We start from the raw sequence: 14,598 nt of genomic DNA, 5'->3' as shown, positions 1-14,598 counted from the left end.
GGCCAGTCTGCCCGTTCTGCGGCTGCCCTGCACGACCCACACTAGCGGACAGCCCTGCTGTCTCCGGCAGGTGCCAGGGACCCAAGCCAGGCCTTACACATGTAAACCTGCGCTCCCCCATCACGCCGTCTGCCGTCTGCAAGCCTCTGAGCTAGCAAGCTTTCATCCTCTTTAAAAACACACAAACAAACAAACAAGCTTGGGGTCAGATTACAGTGACTGCACGGTACAGGTGTGATCACTGGAACCCCATTTGGCCCCTGAACCCCGCTGGGAGTGTCCCACGAGAGCAGACCTAGGAAAAAGCCCTGAGCACTTGGGACTCAAAATACAAAACACAAACACAAAATCAAGGCAGGTGTCGAGTCCATCTTTGCCAGCAAACACATCGGGGGGGCAGCTCTGGCCTGGGGTGACCATCTGCAAAGCAACCACCACCGAAACACTCTTCCCGTATTTATGTCCTGAGAGGTAACAGGGGTGGACATCTGATGTCCCTGAAGACCGTCAGACGCACGTGGCAGCAGAGGGCAGGGCAACGCAGGACCATCTCCCCGCCACCCAGCGGCCAGAACAACTGGGTCGAGAACGAACTGAACCCGATTCTGATGCTTCCCTTGCTCCTGGCACCCGGGTGGCAGCTGGCAGACGGCAGGCCTCCACGCACAGGAGCCAACCTCCCTCTGGGAAGAGCTGTCCTGCCCGCCTTCGCCCCTGCCCAGGCACAGATGCCGGCTCGCAGGGCCCTGGGAGCCTGCTGAGGCCCCGGCTGGCCCCGTCTGAAGGGCTCGGCACGGCCCCAGGATGCGATCGGTCACGTGCAGCTGTGACTTACTGCACACGGACAATGAGGTCAATCGGTCTGTTCACTTCACTAGCTTTTACCAACACGGGAGTGTGGTGTGGGGGCGGCGGGTAAGGCGCTTCCCTTACATGCAAACGAGCCCCAGGTCCCATCGCTGCCACCACATTTGATCCCCGAGCATGGCCAGGAGTAAGCCCTGAGCCCTGCGGAATGTGGCCCCCGAACAATGAAACCAACCAACCCCTGAGCCCTGTGAGTCGCAGTTAGAGGCGTTTTTCACGGCGGGCTCTACGGCCCCCACCAGGCGGGCAGCAGCTGCTGCTAGTGCCACTAGGAGCTATCGTGCGATCATCTCTCTGAAAAGGGACAGGAAAGTGGTGACCGCACCTGGGAGGGCCCCGGGCCAGTGCACGTACCTGTTTTTCTTCATAATATGCTCAAAGGGTCTCAGGAAATCTTTCTGGAAACGGAAGTTGGCTAATTCTCCCTTCTCAAGGAACTTCATGGAGAGCTGCCGCAAGGAGTCCACAGCGAAGATGGCCACGTCCTCGTTGGGGTTACAGCCAACCTGAGCGGGAACAGGAAGCCAGGTGAAGTGGAGGTACAGAGGTTCTGAACTTGAAAGTGGACGGTCAGCCTTCAAACGAAGGCTCTGGAAAAATCTAGCTGAGGAGAAAGGAAAGACACTTCCTGGCCAAGGCCTGCGCAATTGAAAGTATAAATTGTGCATGTGACATATCTTCAAAAGTGTGCTTCGTAGTATTCCCAAAGTCTTGGCAAAGCACAGCACATACAAAACCCACCCCCTTAACCACCGTCAGGCCCACAAGGAAAATCCAACGCACTCACTGCCCAGCGAGGGTTCTTTTTAGGGGGAAGGAGTGGGGGCCTCACCCAGGGATGCTCAGGGGTTACTCCTGGCTCTGCACTCGGCTATTATTCCTGGTGGTGCTTGGGGGACCCTATGGGATGCTGGGCAGAGAACCCAGGTGGCTACGTGCAAGGCAAACACCTCCCTGCTGTGGATTGCCCCGGCTCCTGTGCCGCTGGTTTTGAGATTTGTTTTCACCTGGTAAATTGAAAGCTCAAGTGCCCGCACACCCAGCAATACTGACGGCTGAGCCGGAGCAGGCTGTGGGCCAGTGCTCACTGTCCGAAGTGCTTGGGGGACCACCTGGGATACTGGAGGCTGAATCACGTTGGCTACACACACACAATTTTTTTTTTTGCCACACCCAGCAGTGCTCAAGGGACACTCTGCTCTGCTTAGGGGTGACCCCGGATGGCCCTTGGGGCCATGTGTGCTGCTGAGGATGCAAACCGGGGTCGGAGGGATGTAAGGCAGTCGCCTCTGCACCATCTCTCCGGCCCCTGGAGGGCCTGTTTCCCTGTCATGGCTCAGACCCAGGGTCGGAAAGATGAGAGGCATGTGTGCTACCCCTGCGCTACATCCCTGGGCCCAGGGCCCACGGGACTGGGGGCTCTTTCATACCTGCCCACACCTGTCACCCAGCGCGCATGGTTATTAATATCGTCCACTACCAAATTCAGCAGAAAGACTGAGATGTTCAGATTTCCTTAATGTTGTACTTTTTGAGGGCTGGAGAGATAGTACAGAGGGTAGGTCGCTTGCCTTGCACACAGCTGATGGGGGTTTGATTCCTAACACTCCATATGGCCCAAGTACCTCCAGGAGCAATCCCTTCGGCAGAGCCAGGGTAAGCCCTGAGAGCTACTGGGAAAGGCCCACTAATAAACCAAACAATTGCATTTTGGGGGCCGGAGAGATAGTACAGGCATGATTCCCCTTGCCTGCATGAGGCTGTCCCTGGTGAGATCCCCAGCACCAGTACCACACTGAAAACACACAGACACATACAGACACACAGATACACACCCCAAGACAAATGGAAACAATACTGTCATCTATACTTCTATAAGTACCTATGTGCATGGAAAAATGTCTGAAAAGATATATACTGACAGTGCTAAGAGTCAACTGGTTTGAGTGATGCTCATCAAAGGTGTTTTTGGGGGGGCTGGAGCGATAGCACAGCGGGTAGGGCGTTTGCCTTGCACGCAGCCGACCCGGGTTCTAATCCCAGCATCCCATATGGTCCCCTGAGCACCGCCAGGGGTAATTCCTGAGTGAAGAGCCAGGAGTAAGCCCTGTGCATCGCCGGGTGTGACCCAAAAACCAAAAAAAAAAAAAAAAAAAAAAAAGGTGTTTTTGGGGCCGGGGAGTACAGGGGTCAGGACTCCTGCATGCCGTGAACCCCAGTACATTCCCAGCACAGCTGGGTATGGCCCACTGCCCCCCCAAAAGGGTGTTTCAAGTTATAATTTTTTTATTATTTCTTTTATGTAGGCATTGTGGTGGAAAGATTCTAACCAAAGTTCCAAACATTCAATGTTCGAATCCACCATCAGCGTCAGTGGCCTCCACCAGTGACCCAATGTCACTTTCTTTACCTTCTTTTTAAAGGGAGATGCACTCATGGGATTAGAACTAGTAAAAATAAATAAATAATTATATATATATATATATATATATATATATATATATATATTATGGGGTTAGAGAGAAAATACACTAGCAGTAGGCAGGGCACTTGCCTTACACGTGCCAACCCAGGTTCAGTGCCCAGCATCCCATTTGGTCCTCTGAGCCCTGCTGGGAGTGATCCCTAAGCACAGAGCAGGAATCAGCCCCAAGCAGGAATAAGTGTCGGGTGTGGGCCCAAAACAAAAAAAATAAAACATATGAAGAAAAATATTACTCTCCCAGGGTGAGACAGGCAGTACAGAGGCCTTCAAATATAGCTGACCTCGCTCTGACCTCAGCACCAATTGGTTCCCAAGCATCGCCTAGAAGCCCCCGAGCACTGCTGAGGGCACCCAGGTCACCCAGGGTCGAGCACGCTGCACCCTCAGGCCTGCATCTGGCGGGCAGCCGAGAAACACTGGGTAGGGCCCCCGGGTCTCCCCCAGCCCGGCCTGGGAGCCAGGGAGAGGCGGACTGTTCCCCTGGGCTGGGCGGCAGCTCCACGGCACAGTGAAGGGCTGGCACTGCCAGTGTGAGCCCAGTCACCTCGACAAAGAACGTGACTCTGGATCAGGCAGCTCCAACAAAAGGGAGAGGAAAAGCTAGACCATCAAGACCACCACCCCCATCCCCGTCTTAAAACCCAGGTGGATGCGGGAATTCCTGCTTAGGATGAGCTGGAGCGGCAGCTCTGCACCCCCAGGATACACGGGGGCACTGGCCCGGGAGAGCGGGGTGTTGGGGCGACCCTGCTAGCTGCTATCTGGAGGGCTCTCTGGCAGAGTGAGGAGGAGGAAGAGCTGCAGTGCCAGCAATGGAGGGGTCGGTGCTGCTGCAAGCACAGTGCCCATCAGCTGGAACGGACTTTTGCCATGAAGCTGCCAAGCATGACACCTCGAAGTACTGTCTGCCCGTCTGTGCCCCGCACCTGGTCCAGCGTGGCCCAGGGACAACGAGACTGCAGCGGACAGTTCGGACAACAGACTCTCGGTGGAAACAGAGGATCCCTCCCAAACAAGGAGCCACGGCAGTGAACACAAAGCCCGGGCTTCTGCAGAGCAGGGAAATGTCGGCCGAAACACATCACTTCTGCCAAAACCAACGGGTCATCGTCTCCGAGAGAACAAAGGTTTCCAGTGCGCCCAGCCAAGCGCACGCACGGGAACACAGGGGCCATGTGTGCTCTGGCCGGGCTGTCACGGGCTGGGACAAGAAGCCAGCGGCCAGTCAAGATCTGCTCTTTCCGTTCTCAGTTCGCATCAGCTGACTGCCCCCGAACAGTGGGGAAAGGGCTGAGCTGACTGGGGGGTCCCCCTGCAGACAGCTGCCCTGGCCGGGTCACCCGCAGGGGCCCTGGCCCTGTCTCCTAGCAGCGGTGCCGGGGGAAGTCCCCGTCCAGAGAGGCCCTCCCTGACGGCCGCCGGCAGGGTCCTGAGAGCACTGCCGGGACCATCATCTCAGTTGTCTGCGCACTGCCTGGCTCACAGACACGGGCTAGAAGCGACTGTCACCTGAGCTGGTAAGGGAATAAAGGGAACAAGGACTCTGATGAGCCATTAGGGGAAACCTAACCTTCATAATGTCTCACTTCGTGTATGTATGTATATATAGATATAGATATAGATACATATATATGTATGTATATGTATATATGTGCTATATATACACACATACATATATACACAGGTATATATTTTTTTATTTTTATTTTATTTATTTATTCATTTATTATTTTTTTTTTGCTTTTTGGGTCATACCTGGCTCTGCACAGGGGTTACTCCTGGCTCTGCACTCAGGAATTATCCCTGGCGGTGCTCAGGGGACCATATGGGATGCTGGGAATCGAACCTGGGTCGGCCGTGTGCAGGGCAAACGCCCTACCTGCTGTGCTATCGCTCCAGCCCCCTATATCTATATTTTTAATCATTTTCTTGTAGTCAATGCTCAAAGGCAATTTTCTCTTAACTTCAGTTTGATTTTTGTTTGGGGGCCACAACTGGTGGTGCTCAGGGGTTGCTCCTGGCTGACTTGGAGGACAATATGAGATGCTGGGGACAGAATCCAGGTCAGTCACATGCAAGGCAAATGTTCTAATTGCTGTCCTACCGCTCCAGCCTCTCTCACTGCTATTATTTCTTTTGGGGGGGCACCCCCAGTGATGCTCAGGACTACACTCAGGGGTCACTCCTGGTGGTGTCAGGGGGCCATACGGGATACCCGGGACTGCAGCCGGTCCGCCATGTGCAAGGCAAACACTCTACTGCTGTACTACCGCTCCGGCTGAGATAAATCATTTGTAAATAACATGATAAAAAATTTTTTTTTTCCAAAAGAGGGGACAAATTCAGCATAGCACTGAGGAGCTGGGGCTGGAGTGACGGTACAGTGGGGAGGGCATTTGCCTTGCATGTGCTCGACCTGGTTTGATCCCCAGAACCCCATCTGTTTCCCCAAGCACCGCCAGGAGTGATCCCTGAGCACCGAGCCAGGAATAAGCCCTGAGCACCAACTGGTGCAGCAGAAGAGAAAAAAAAAGGTACCGGGGGCCGTTCCTATTTGTAAACCTCTAAATTACAGTCATCTCTAGGCCGGAACAAATGTTTCTGAAGCTCTAAGGTGTTTTTTTGTTTGTTTGTTGTTTTTTGCTTTTTGAGTCACACCTGGAGATGCACAAGGATTACTCCTGGCTCATGCACTCAGGAATTACTCCTGGTGATGCTCAAGGGACCATATGGGATGCTGGGAATCGAACCTGGGTCGGCCTCGTGCAAGGGCCTCGCGTGCCCTCCCTGGTGTGCTATCACTCCAGCCCCTAAAGCCCTAAAGTAACCTTCATAAGAAAAAGCATTATTACACTCTTACTTTTCTCTCAAGAAGCAAACGACACTGGGGCCAGAACAACAGTACAGCAGTTGCCTTGCATGTTGCTGACCCGGGTTCGATCCCTAGTGCCCTCTATGGTCCCCCGAGCCCCACTAGGTGGGATCCCTGAGCAAAGAGCCAGAAGAGAGCCCTGAGCACTGTTGGCCCTAACCAAAACACAAATGAAAAAGAAACGATACTATCACAGGGCACATACGTTCTCCTTCTGATTTCTTTCTTTTTTCTTTTTTTTGTGTCACATTCGGCAATGTTCAGGGCTGGCTCCTGGCTTTGCACTCAGGAATTACTCCTGGCGGTGCTTGGGGGATGCTGGGAATCGAACCCAGGTCGGCCACATGCAAAGCAAACGTCCTACATGTTGTGCTATCGCTCCAGCCCCAGAAGCAGCTATATTTAACAGTAGATTAAAGTCTAATCTTTGGTCATTGAAAAGGCGTTGGGAGATTGTACAATGTTTTAACCTTGTAAATCATGGTGTCTTAATATTAAAAAAAATTTTTTTTAATTAAAAGTTTTTCATAGTTAAAAAAAAATTCGCAATATTTTAAAACACCAACCCATAAGGCTGTCCGTATGATGCTGGTGGTGTGACCCTCCATTCAGGATGTGGGATAATAAGGTACTCAATACCATTTGCTTTCTCGGTTTCTAGGTTCTGTCATAAGTAAGTATGCTACAGAGTGGCCCTTGGCTGCACTCTAAGAGAAAGTAACTATAAGCTCCTAAAGAATATTGCCAATTTCCTAGAACTTCTTTTTGTGAATCCAGCTGCTTTTTTTTTTTAAGTTTTAAGTTTGGGGGCCGTGGACAGAATGGCACGGCTTTCCAGTGAGAAGTCACCTTATTGAAGTGGTCTCCAATCACGTGCCATATTCGCGACCACTGGAGGCGGATGCGGTTCATGTTGTAGTAGGAGATCTCCACGATCTTCTGCAGGCTGAACATGCGGGGGTGGTGAGGGGACGCCAGCTCGTCCATGGACACGGCGCACAGCCAGCGGACAAAGTCAACTGCAGAGCCACGGCAGACAGGAGGCCTGTTAGTGACGCGCAGAGCGTCCCGCGCGGGCCTCGGGAACTGCCGCCGGGGAGTGAGATACATACCTATGGCGTTTCCGTCCAGTCTGGTGGATCCAGTAAAAATCCTACGGAGATAATTCCAGACACAGTAAAATAAAGTCAACTCTGGAAGGTGAAATTTCTGTCTCAAACACTACGAAAAGGTTAGGAGAGGAAAAATTCAGGCCTTGCATCTCCTCTGAAATAATTGATGAGGCATCAAAAGCATAAAACCAGTCAATGGGTCAAAACAAGAATAGTCCACTTGGCCAGCTCTCACGGGCGGCCTTCAAACCCTAAAGCATTCTTTTTTTTTTGGGGGGGGGTCACACCCAGCGGTGCACAGGGGTTACTCCTGGCTCATGCACTCAGAAATTACTCCTGGCGGTGCTCAGAGGACCATATGGGATGCTGGGAATCGAACCCGGGTTGGTCGCGTGCAAGGCAAATGCCCTATATGCTGTGCTATCGATCTAACCCTAAAGCATTCTTGAGAGGCCTGAAGTTAGTACAGCGAGGGAAGGCATTCGCCTTGGGTGCAGTCAACCTAAGTTCCATCCCCAGCACCTCTGTGGTCCCCTGAAATAATCAGGAGTGATCCTTGAGCACTTCTGGGTGTGGCCCCAAAACAAACAACAACAAAAAGTAATGCAAAAGAAGGAGTAAGCTCTGAGTACAGCCGGGAGTTACCCCAAAACAACAATAACACAAAAGCACAACTTATAACAGCTGAGATTTAGAAACACTCCCAGTGTCTTAGAATGGATGAGTGGATAAAGATGCGATACACTGGGGCCAGAGAGATAGTACAGTGGGTAAGGTGTTTGCCTTGCAAACAGCTGTCCTGGGTTCAAGTCCCACTACCCCATAATGTCCCCCTGAGCACCATCAGGAGTGGTCCGTGGGCTCAGAACCAGGAGCAGATTCTTAGCACTGCTGGGTGCAGACCCCAAACCCTAACATATAATACACACACAACAGACTACTACTCAGTTATGAGGAAAGAAATCTTCCACTCTGTTTCAACTTGGATGACACTGTTGCGCTAGGTAAGGTGAGTCAGAAGGAGGACAGATAAGAATGGTTTCACCCACATGAGGACCATAAAGAAACACGCGATAGTGACCACTGAAAACCAACTTCGAGACTCTGCCAACTGAACCGGAATTAAGGTTGGCGTTCTATCGACAGGTGTGGTGGAGTAACACTGCGCCTAGAACAGCAACTTCCTACTAATGAAAATCAAATATCTCACTGTCATCCCGTTGCTCATCGATTTGTTTGAGCGGGCACCAGTAATGTCTCGCATTGAGAAACTTTTTGTTACTGTTCTTGGCATATTTGCCATTTGGATATGCCAAATATCTCATGGTAAAAAAAAACAAAAACAGCAAACCACAAGCGAAGCCACACTTTTGATAAAATCCTGTCACATGCAGCTGTAACTTGTCTTATTTTGTTTTGGATTGGATGAGCTGTGCCCAGGGTCACTCCTGCCGTTTGGGGAGCATCTGTGGCACCTGGGGCTGAGACGCAGGAGGCTGTGGGCGAGTCAGGTGCCTTATCATGGTGCCATCTCACAAGCTCTAAACTTCTAATATTCTGGTTTTGGTTTTGGGCTACTGCATGCAACTCAAGTACTTCAGGCCTCTGACCATCTCCCTGGCTTAAAAAATGGAATGATTCATTGTGTGTGGGGGGGGGGGGGGGCTGAGGGGAGAGTTAGGTCACACCCAGTGGCACTCAGGAGCGACTCCCGGCAGTGCTCAAGGGATCCGATGTGGCACTAGGAACTGGAGGTCAGCTGCCTGCAAAGCAAAAACACCTTGACCCCTGTCTGATCGCTCTCCAAAAGTTAAAATATTTTTAGAGCCAAGAACAAAATTCCAGCGAACACGAAGGCGGCTACTACCTGTGGCCCAAGCAGGCCACTTTCACTCGTCTGTTTCAGCTCAATCAGGAGCTGGGTCTCCAGGGGTCAACACGGCCAGAGTCATTCACACCCAGTGGCGCCACCAATGACGCCCACCCACAGGGCACCAAGTGCCTCACACCTCTCCACAGCGGCGCGGCTTCCCTGGAGAGGAGGACCATTACCTGTCCACGGCTACAACCACGCTCTGAGAGCTGGTCTCTCCGACCGACTCCTGGAAGCTGGCCATCTGCCTTTTGTCCACTCCGCCACTCACCAAAGTGCCTGAAATAATGCACACGATCAGTTGCAGCTCAGAAAGGGTTACAGTTTTTCAACAAAATATCCTGTGGCATCAATGTGCAGAGAGGAGACATACATGAAAACAGTGCAGGCAACTGATGTTAGAACAGACGTGAACTTAGGGGCTGGAGTGACAGCACAGCCGGGAGGGCGTCTGCCTTGCACGCAGCCAGCCTAGGTCTGATCCCCAACATCCCGAATAGTTCCCTGAGCACTGTCAGGAGCAATTCCTGAGTGCAGAGCCCGGAGTAACCCCTGAGCACTGCGGGTCTGATCCCAACCCCTCTCCGAAGCCAACGGCTCCCCAGTTTGCCTGCCAGCCATGGCTCATCGCACTGGGCGCTGGGGCGGCACGTTCACGCTCACGCAGAAACATGCGGCAGCTGGCGCGTGGGAAGGGGAGGCTGGCACGACAGGCTGCCGAGGCCTGCGGCTTCCCCGGGCACGGCGGCTGCGGGCCCTGCTTACCGAGGCCGAGGCCCATGAACTCGTCTCCCGCCGACATGTGGCCCTTCAGGCCCCCTTCCCTCTCGCGCCCCGACCCGGACAGGTAGCGGGTCTTCACGCCGGTTCCGATCAGCTGAGCGAGCTCCAGCTGGCTGATGCACTTCAAGATCTGAGGGAGAGAAGGAGCCGCGCGGTGAGTCCTCGCTTCACAGCCGTGGTGGGTCCGCAGACGGTCCCTGGGCGGCCCCCCCAGCCCTCGGCAGGCAGCTCGCCCCGTGAGGGTCCCGACGACAGATCACGCGACACACACCTCAGGATCGACTTAAAAGGGAGAAGACTAAGCTCAGAAGAGACCCCAGGCCCAGCTGATGAAACGCAGCCCCCCCACCACCACCACCCAGGCTCTGGGGCGAGACCCTGGGATGCCTTTGGCAGGGGGCAGGCGAGAATAAGCCCAGTTCCACAGATCTGGGCTCTCCTGGAAGGCGCGACCTCGTATGTGGCCCTGCAACACCTCCAAGTTCCACAGTACTGACGGCTCTGTAGGAGCACAGCAGATTAGACGGGAAAGCAGCATAGAAGCCAACAGCCCGATAAACACAGGCGCAATGAACAGACGGCTCAACTAGCACCAAACCGCAGTAAGTCCTCAGGGACTTTAATGAGATACAACAATTTTCACAAGCTCCCTTTTGCTGAACTATTGTTTGATAATCCCACTTCCCACTTTGCTGTAGCAAGCAATATAAAATAAACTGATTTGTGCTTGCCAAGGGGCAGGCTGAGGGTGGGTGGGAAACTGGGGACCCCGGTGGCGGGACAGTCACGCTGCTGTTGGAACATTAAATGGCTCAAACAGCTATATTCCGAACAACTTTATAAACCACGATGTCTAAATATTAAAGTTTTTCTTTTTTCGTTTTTAAAAAAAAGAGCAAGGAAAACCCGCAGTAAATCAAAGGGAAGGAGAAAGGGTTGTGAAAGGGCAAGGGCTGGGGGCGGCTCAAAGGCTGGAGCATGGCCGCTGGCCTTGCATGTGGCCAACCTAGGTTCGATCCCCAGCACCCCAGGTGCCCTAAGCCCCACCAGAAGTGATCCCTGAGCACTGAGCCAGGTGTAACCCCTGAGCACTGCCGGATGTGGCCCCCAAACAAACAAACAAACAAACAAACAAACACACGAAAAAGAAAGTCAGACTTGACTTCAAGAAGAAAAGAAAATGACCTAAGAGAGATGACACCGAGCACAGGCTGCCAGGGCGTCCTGAGCAGCAGGGACGCACCTCGTGCCAGGAGTTGCCCAGGTAGTTGCCGTCAGTGTGCGCCACGGTGATGAGGGTCTTGATGGTGTCGATGTTCTTCTGCTTCATCTCTGTGATGCTGGAGCTGGCCGTGAGCAGGGAGAAGCGGGCGAGAGCCTGTACGTAGGCGTCGCGCTCCAGCTGCACGGGAGAGAACCCATCCCGCCCTTAGCGAGGCCCATCACGCCTGCAAGACGAGCCCGGGCCACCGACCATCTCAGTGGACACTTACGGGCCTGCTATCCCATGCCGGTGGCCTCCTTCCAGAACCTTCCTGAGCACATGTTGAGAACTAGCTTTCCCCCTTCCAACTAACCTCAAACGCAGGTTTCTTTCTTTTTTTTTTTGCTTTTTGGGTCACACCTGGCGATGCACAGGGGTTACTCCTGGTTCTACACTCAGGAATTACTCCTGGTGGTGCTCAGGGGACCCTATGGGATGCTGGGATTCGAACCCGGGTCGGCCGCGTGCAAGGCAAACGCCCTACCCGCTGTGCTATCGCTCCAGCCCCCAGGTTTCTCTCTTTCTTAGTTTCTTTCTGTCTTTCGCTTTGGGGCTCCACCCACCAGTGCTCAGGGCTTACTCCTGGCTCTGCACACAGGAGCACTCATATGGGATGCTGGGGAGGGACCCAGGTTGGCCGTGTGGAGACAAGCACCCTACCGGCTGTCCTATCTCTCTGGCACCTCGACGCAGGTTTCGTATTGGATTTGTGCTGGGGGAAGTGCGGGTAAGAGAAGTAAGTCAAACGCTGAAGCCATTACAACCAAATTCTGCTAAGTTAGCATGTTGCCTCAGATGAATAAGAGAGGGGAAGGCACGGACCCTGGGCGAGATGGCATCGCTGGGCCAATGTCAATGTCATCTGGCCAGAGGAAGAGCAGAGTGGGGTCCTGGTGCAGAGAGATGACTAAGTGCGGAGCCAAAGGGGAACAGAAGACGGAGGGCGGCAGGGGAAGCGGGTGTGAATCTTCCCGAGAGGAAGGATGAACAATGCTACCTTCAGAACTGTCTCAGAACTGCATTTCATTTGCTGTCATTTTTTATTCTTGAGAATGGCCACAGGCATTCATTTTGCACTGAACTATTTGTTTGCTTCAGGGGAGAAATAGAAGTTAGGTGAATGATTAAAAATCATTAAAAATTGGGGAGGGGGGAGGGAACGCGTGTTAGTGCCAAGGCCTCACACACCTCACCAACATGTAGGTATATGCTCTGTCCCTGAGCCACATCCTTGGATCATAAAAACTGAGCTTAAAAAGAAAAAAAATCGGGGCTGGAGTGATAGCACAGCGGGTAGTGCATTTGCCTTGCACACGGCCGACCCGGGTTCGATTCCCAGCATCCCATATGGTCTCCTGAGCACTGCCAGGGGTAATTCCTGAGTGGAGAACCAGGAGTGACCCCTGTGCATAGCCAGGTGTGACCCAAAAAGAAAAAAAAAAAATCTAAGCAGGAGGGCAGTAGGCAGCTGGGCAGAAAGGGTGTTTCACCAAACCCGGTCAAGCGCGGGACCTTTCTACTCTGAAAGGTCTGCATCCAAACCCCAGCTCTCCCAAACCAGCACTAATTCATGGGCTTTCCCCCAAGGACATAAGACGGTAGTGTGCTAAGGCTCCCTTCCTTCCTTCTTCCTTCCTTCCCTCCTTCTCTCCTTCTTTACCTCTCTCCGCCTTCCCTCCCTTCCTTTTTCCTTCCTTCTTTCCCTCCCTCCCCCCTTCCCTCTTTTCCTCCCTTCCTTCTTCCCTTCCTCCTCTTCTCTCCTCTCTTCTTTTCTGCCCACCGGCCATTTCTATGCGGTGCTGAATCTGAAGCTCACGGCCCACCATTCCGGGAGGAGGGTCGCTGCTTCCCCACCTGCATTCCGAAGATGCAGGCGATCCGGATGGCACAGCGGATGCCTTCCAAGCACAGGGAGGCGACCTCAGTGTCGTCACAGTTCTGCAGTCCAATGCTGTAGGCTGCCAAGAGCGGCGTCCACACCAGCTGCAAAGAAGGAAGGTCCCAGAAACATCTCAGACCTCAGCACGGAGAGGCTACGTGGTCAGTCGGGAACACGGCCAGGACACAAGCTCATCTCGACTTTGAGCTTCACCAAGGCCAGTCACAGGGTAGGAGAGCTGGCCCCGAACTACTCGGAGTCGGGGCTGTCGGCATGCCATTACTGACCACACGGTTCCAAGAGAAGAGAAGCAAATACAGTCACGGGACTTCTTCCTGTGCCCAGCGCAAACATCCCTGCTGGATCCACCTGGCACCAGGGATCCCTCTGATACAGGGTGCCAGGCAGTTGTTACCCATCAGAGGTGGGCAGGTACAATAAAATCTGTAAGCTACTTATGGTCTGTGTAAGGCACTGCAAGGCTCTCGTAACTTGTACCTGCAAGGCTCAAGTAACTCAAATGATTTAGACGTTACTTTTCCTCTGATTTTCTTGTGAATATGCTGAAAAGAAAAGCCAATGGAAAGCAAGGAACGACCAGCTGAGCGATTCTGACAGCCAGTACACATATTCCTCAGAGAAGCTTAGAGCAACGTAGCTACTACTTCTGTACTTTCTAAGCTCTTTTGAAAGTAGACCTCAGGGTGTCATCTTTTATTTATTTATTTTTTAACCCCAAATCTAACCCAAGAAGAGCAGTGAGGTCTGGGGCAGTGCAACAGTCTCTGTGGCCTGAACGTCTATTAATTAGTTAATTAATTCTCTCCTTCTCTCTTCTTCTTATCTGATTATTATTAGTAATTATCTTCTAATTATTCCGACCACCCGGCAGCCCTTCCAGCAACCCTGCTGTCTGTCACCAAGTCTCAGCTGATGAGCAGAGCGGCCCGAGCACCTGACCAAGGTCACCGAGTGGCGAGGGTGTACACGGTCATGCACTTGCCCAAGCTTGCCGGGGCTTCGAGAAAGGATGCGCTCCAGTCACTGTGCCGGAAGAACCAGCCTCCCTTGCCCTTTCCCCTACCTGATTAATAGAATTATTAATTCTAATAGAAAGGGTCAGCTTCCAGCCGCCCCCCCCCCCCCGAACCAGGCTCAGCCTCGCCCGGCCTGTCGGTTGGGGTACTCACTTTGAACATGGGACGCACGTGGTCCAGGTGCGTGGCACTCGTGAAGGGGGCCTTGGCGTGGCTCACGGCCTCCATCAGAGCTTTGGCTGTCTTCGCCATCTGCTCCATCTCCAAATTGTACAGGAGCCGCCGCTGCTTCTCACTAGCGACACCTGCAAAGAAGCAAGAGGACGTGAGCTAACGGCCGCGTGGTGCCGGGCCCTGAGTCAGAGTCACAGTGACGAGATCACAAACCTAACTCGGGAACACGCTTTTCCTGAGGGGAACTGAGCG

The 14,598-nt window shown here is 53.0% G+C and overlaps 1 protein-coding gene across 1 annotated transcript in view; it reads right to left on the bottom strand.

Annotated features, from left to right (window-relative positions):
• The window catches only part of ARFGEF2 (ADP ribosylation factor guanine nucleotide exchange factor 2), a 100,823-nt gene that overhangs the window by 25,178 nt on the left and 61,047 nt on the right, over positions 1-14,598 (bottom strand). The window contains exons 19-26 of the mRNA XM_055138118.1: positions 14,326-14,477; positions 13,111-13,239; positions 11,236-11,394; positions 9,975-10,122; positions 9,389-9,488; positions 7,337-7,377; positions 7,074-7,243; positions 1,222-1,373 (exon numbers count right to left, since the gene is read on the bottom strand). Of these exons, the coding sequence (XP_054994093.1) occupies positions 1,222-1,373; positions 7,074-7,243; positions 7,337-7,377; positions 9,389-9,488; positions 9,975-10,122; positions 11,236-11,394; positions 13,111-13,239; positions 14,326-14,477 (1,051 nt within the window). The remainder of the gene's footprint in view (positions 1-1,221; positions 1,374-7,073; positions 7,244-7,336; positions 7,378-9,388; positions 9,489-9,974; positions 10,123-11,235; positions 11,395-13,110; positions 13,240-14,325; positions 14,478-14,598) is intronic.

The sequence above is a fragment of the Sorex araneus genome, chromosome 5, assembly GCF_027595985.1.
Source record: "Sorex araneus isolate mSorAra2 chromosome 5, mSorAra2.pri, whole genome shotgun sequence".
In the NCBI taxonomy this organism is placed as follows: Eukaryota; Metazoa; Chordata; class Mammalia; order Eulipotyphla; family Soricidae; genus Sorex; species Sorex araneus.
This window is presented reverse-complemented; position numbering and strand designations above follow the sequence as displayed.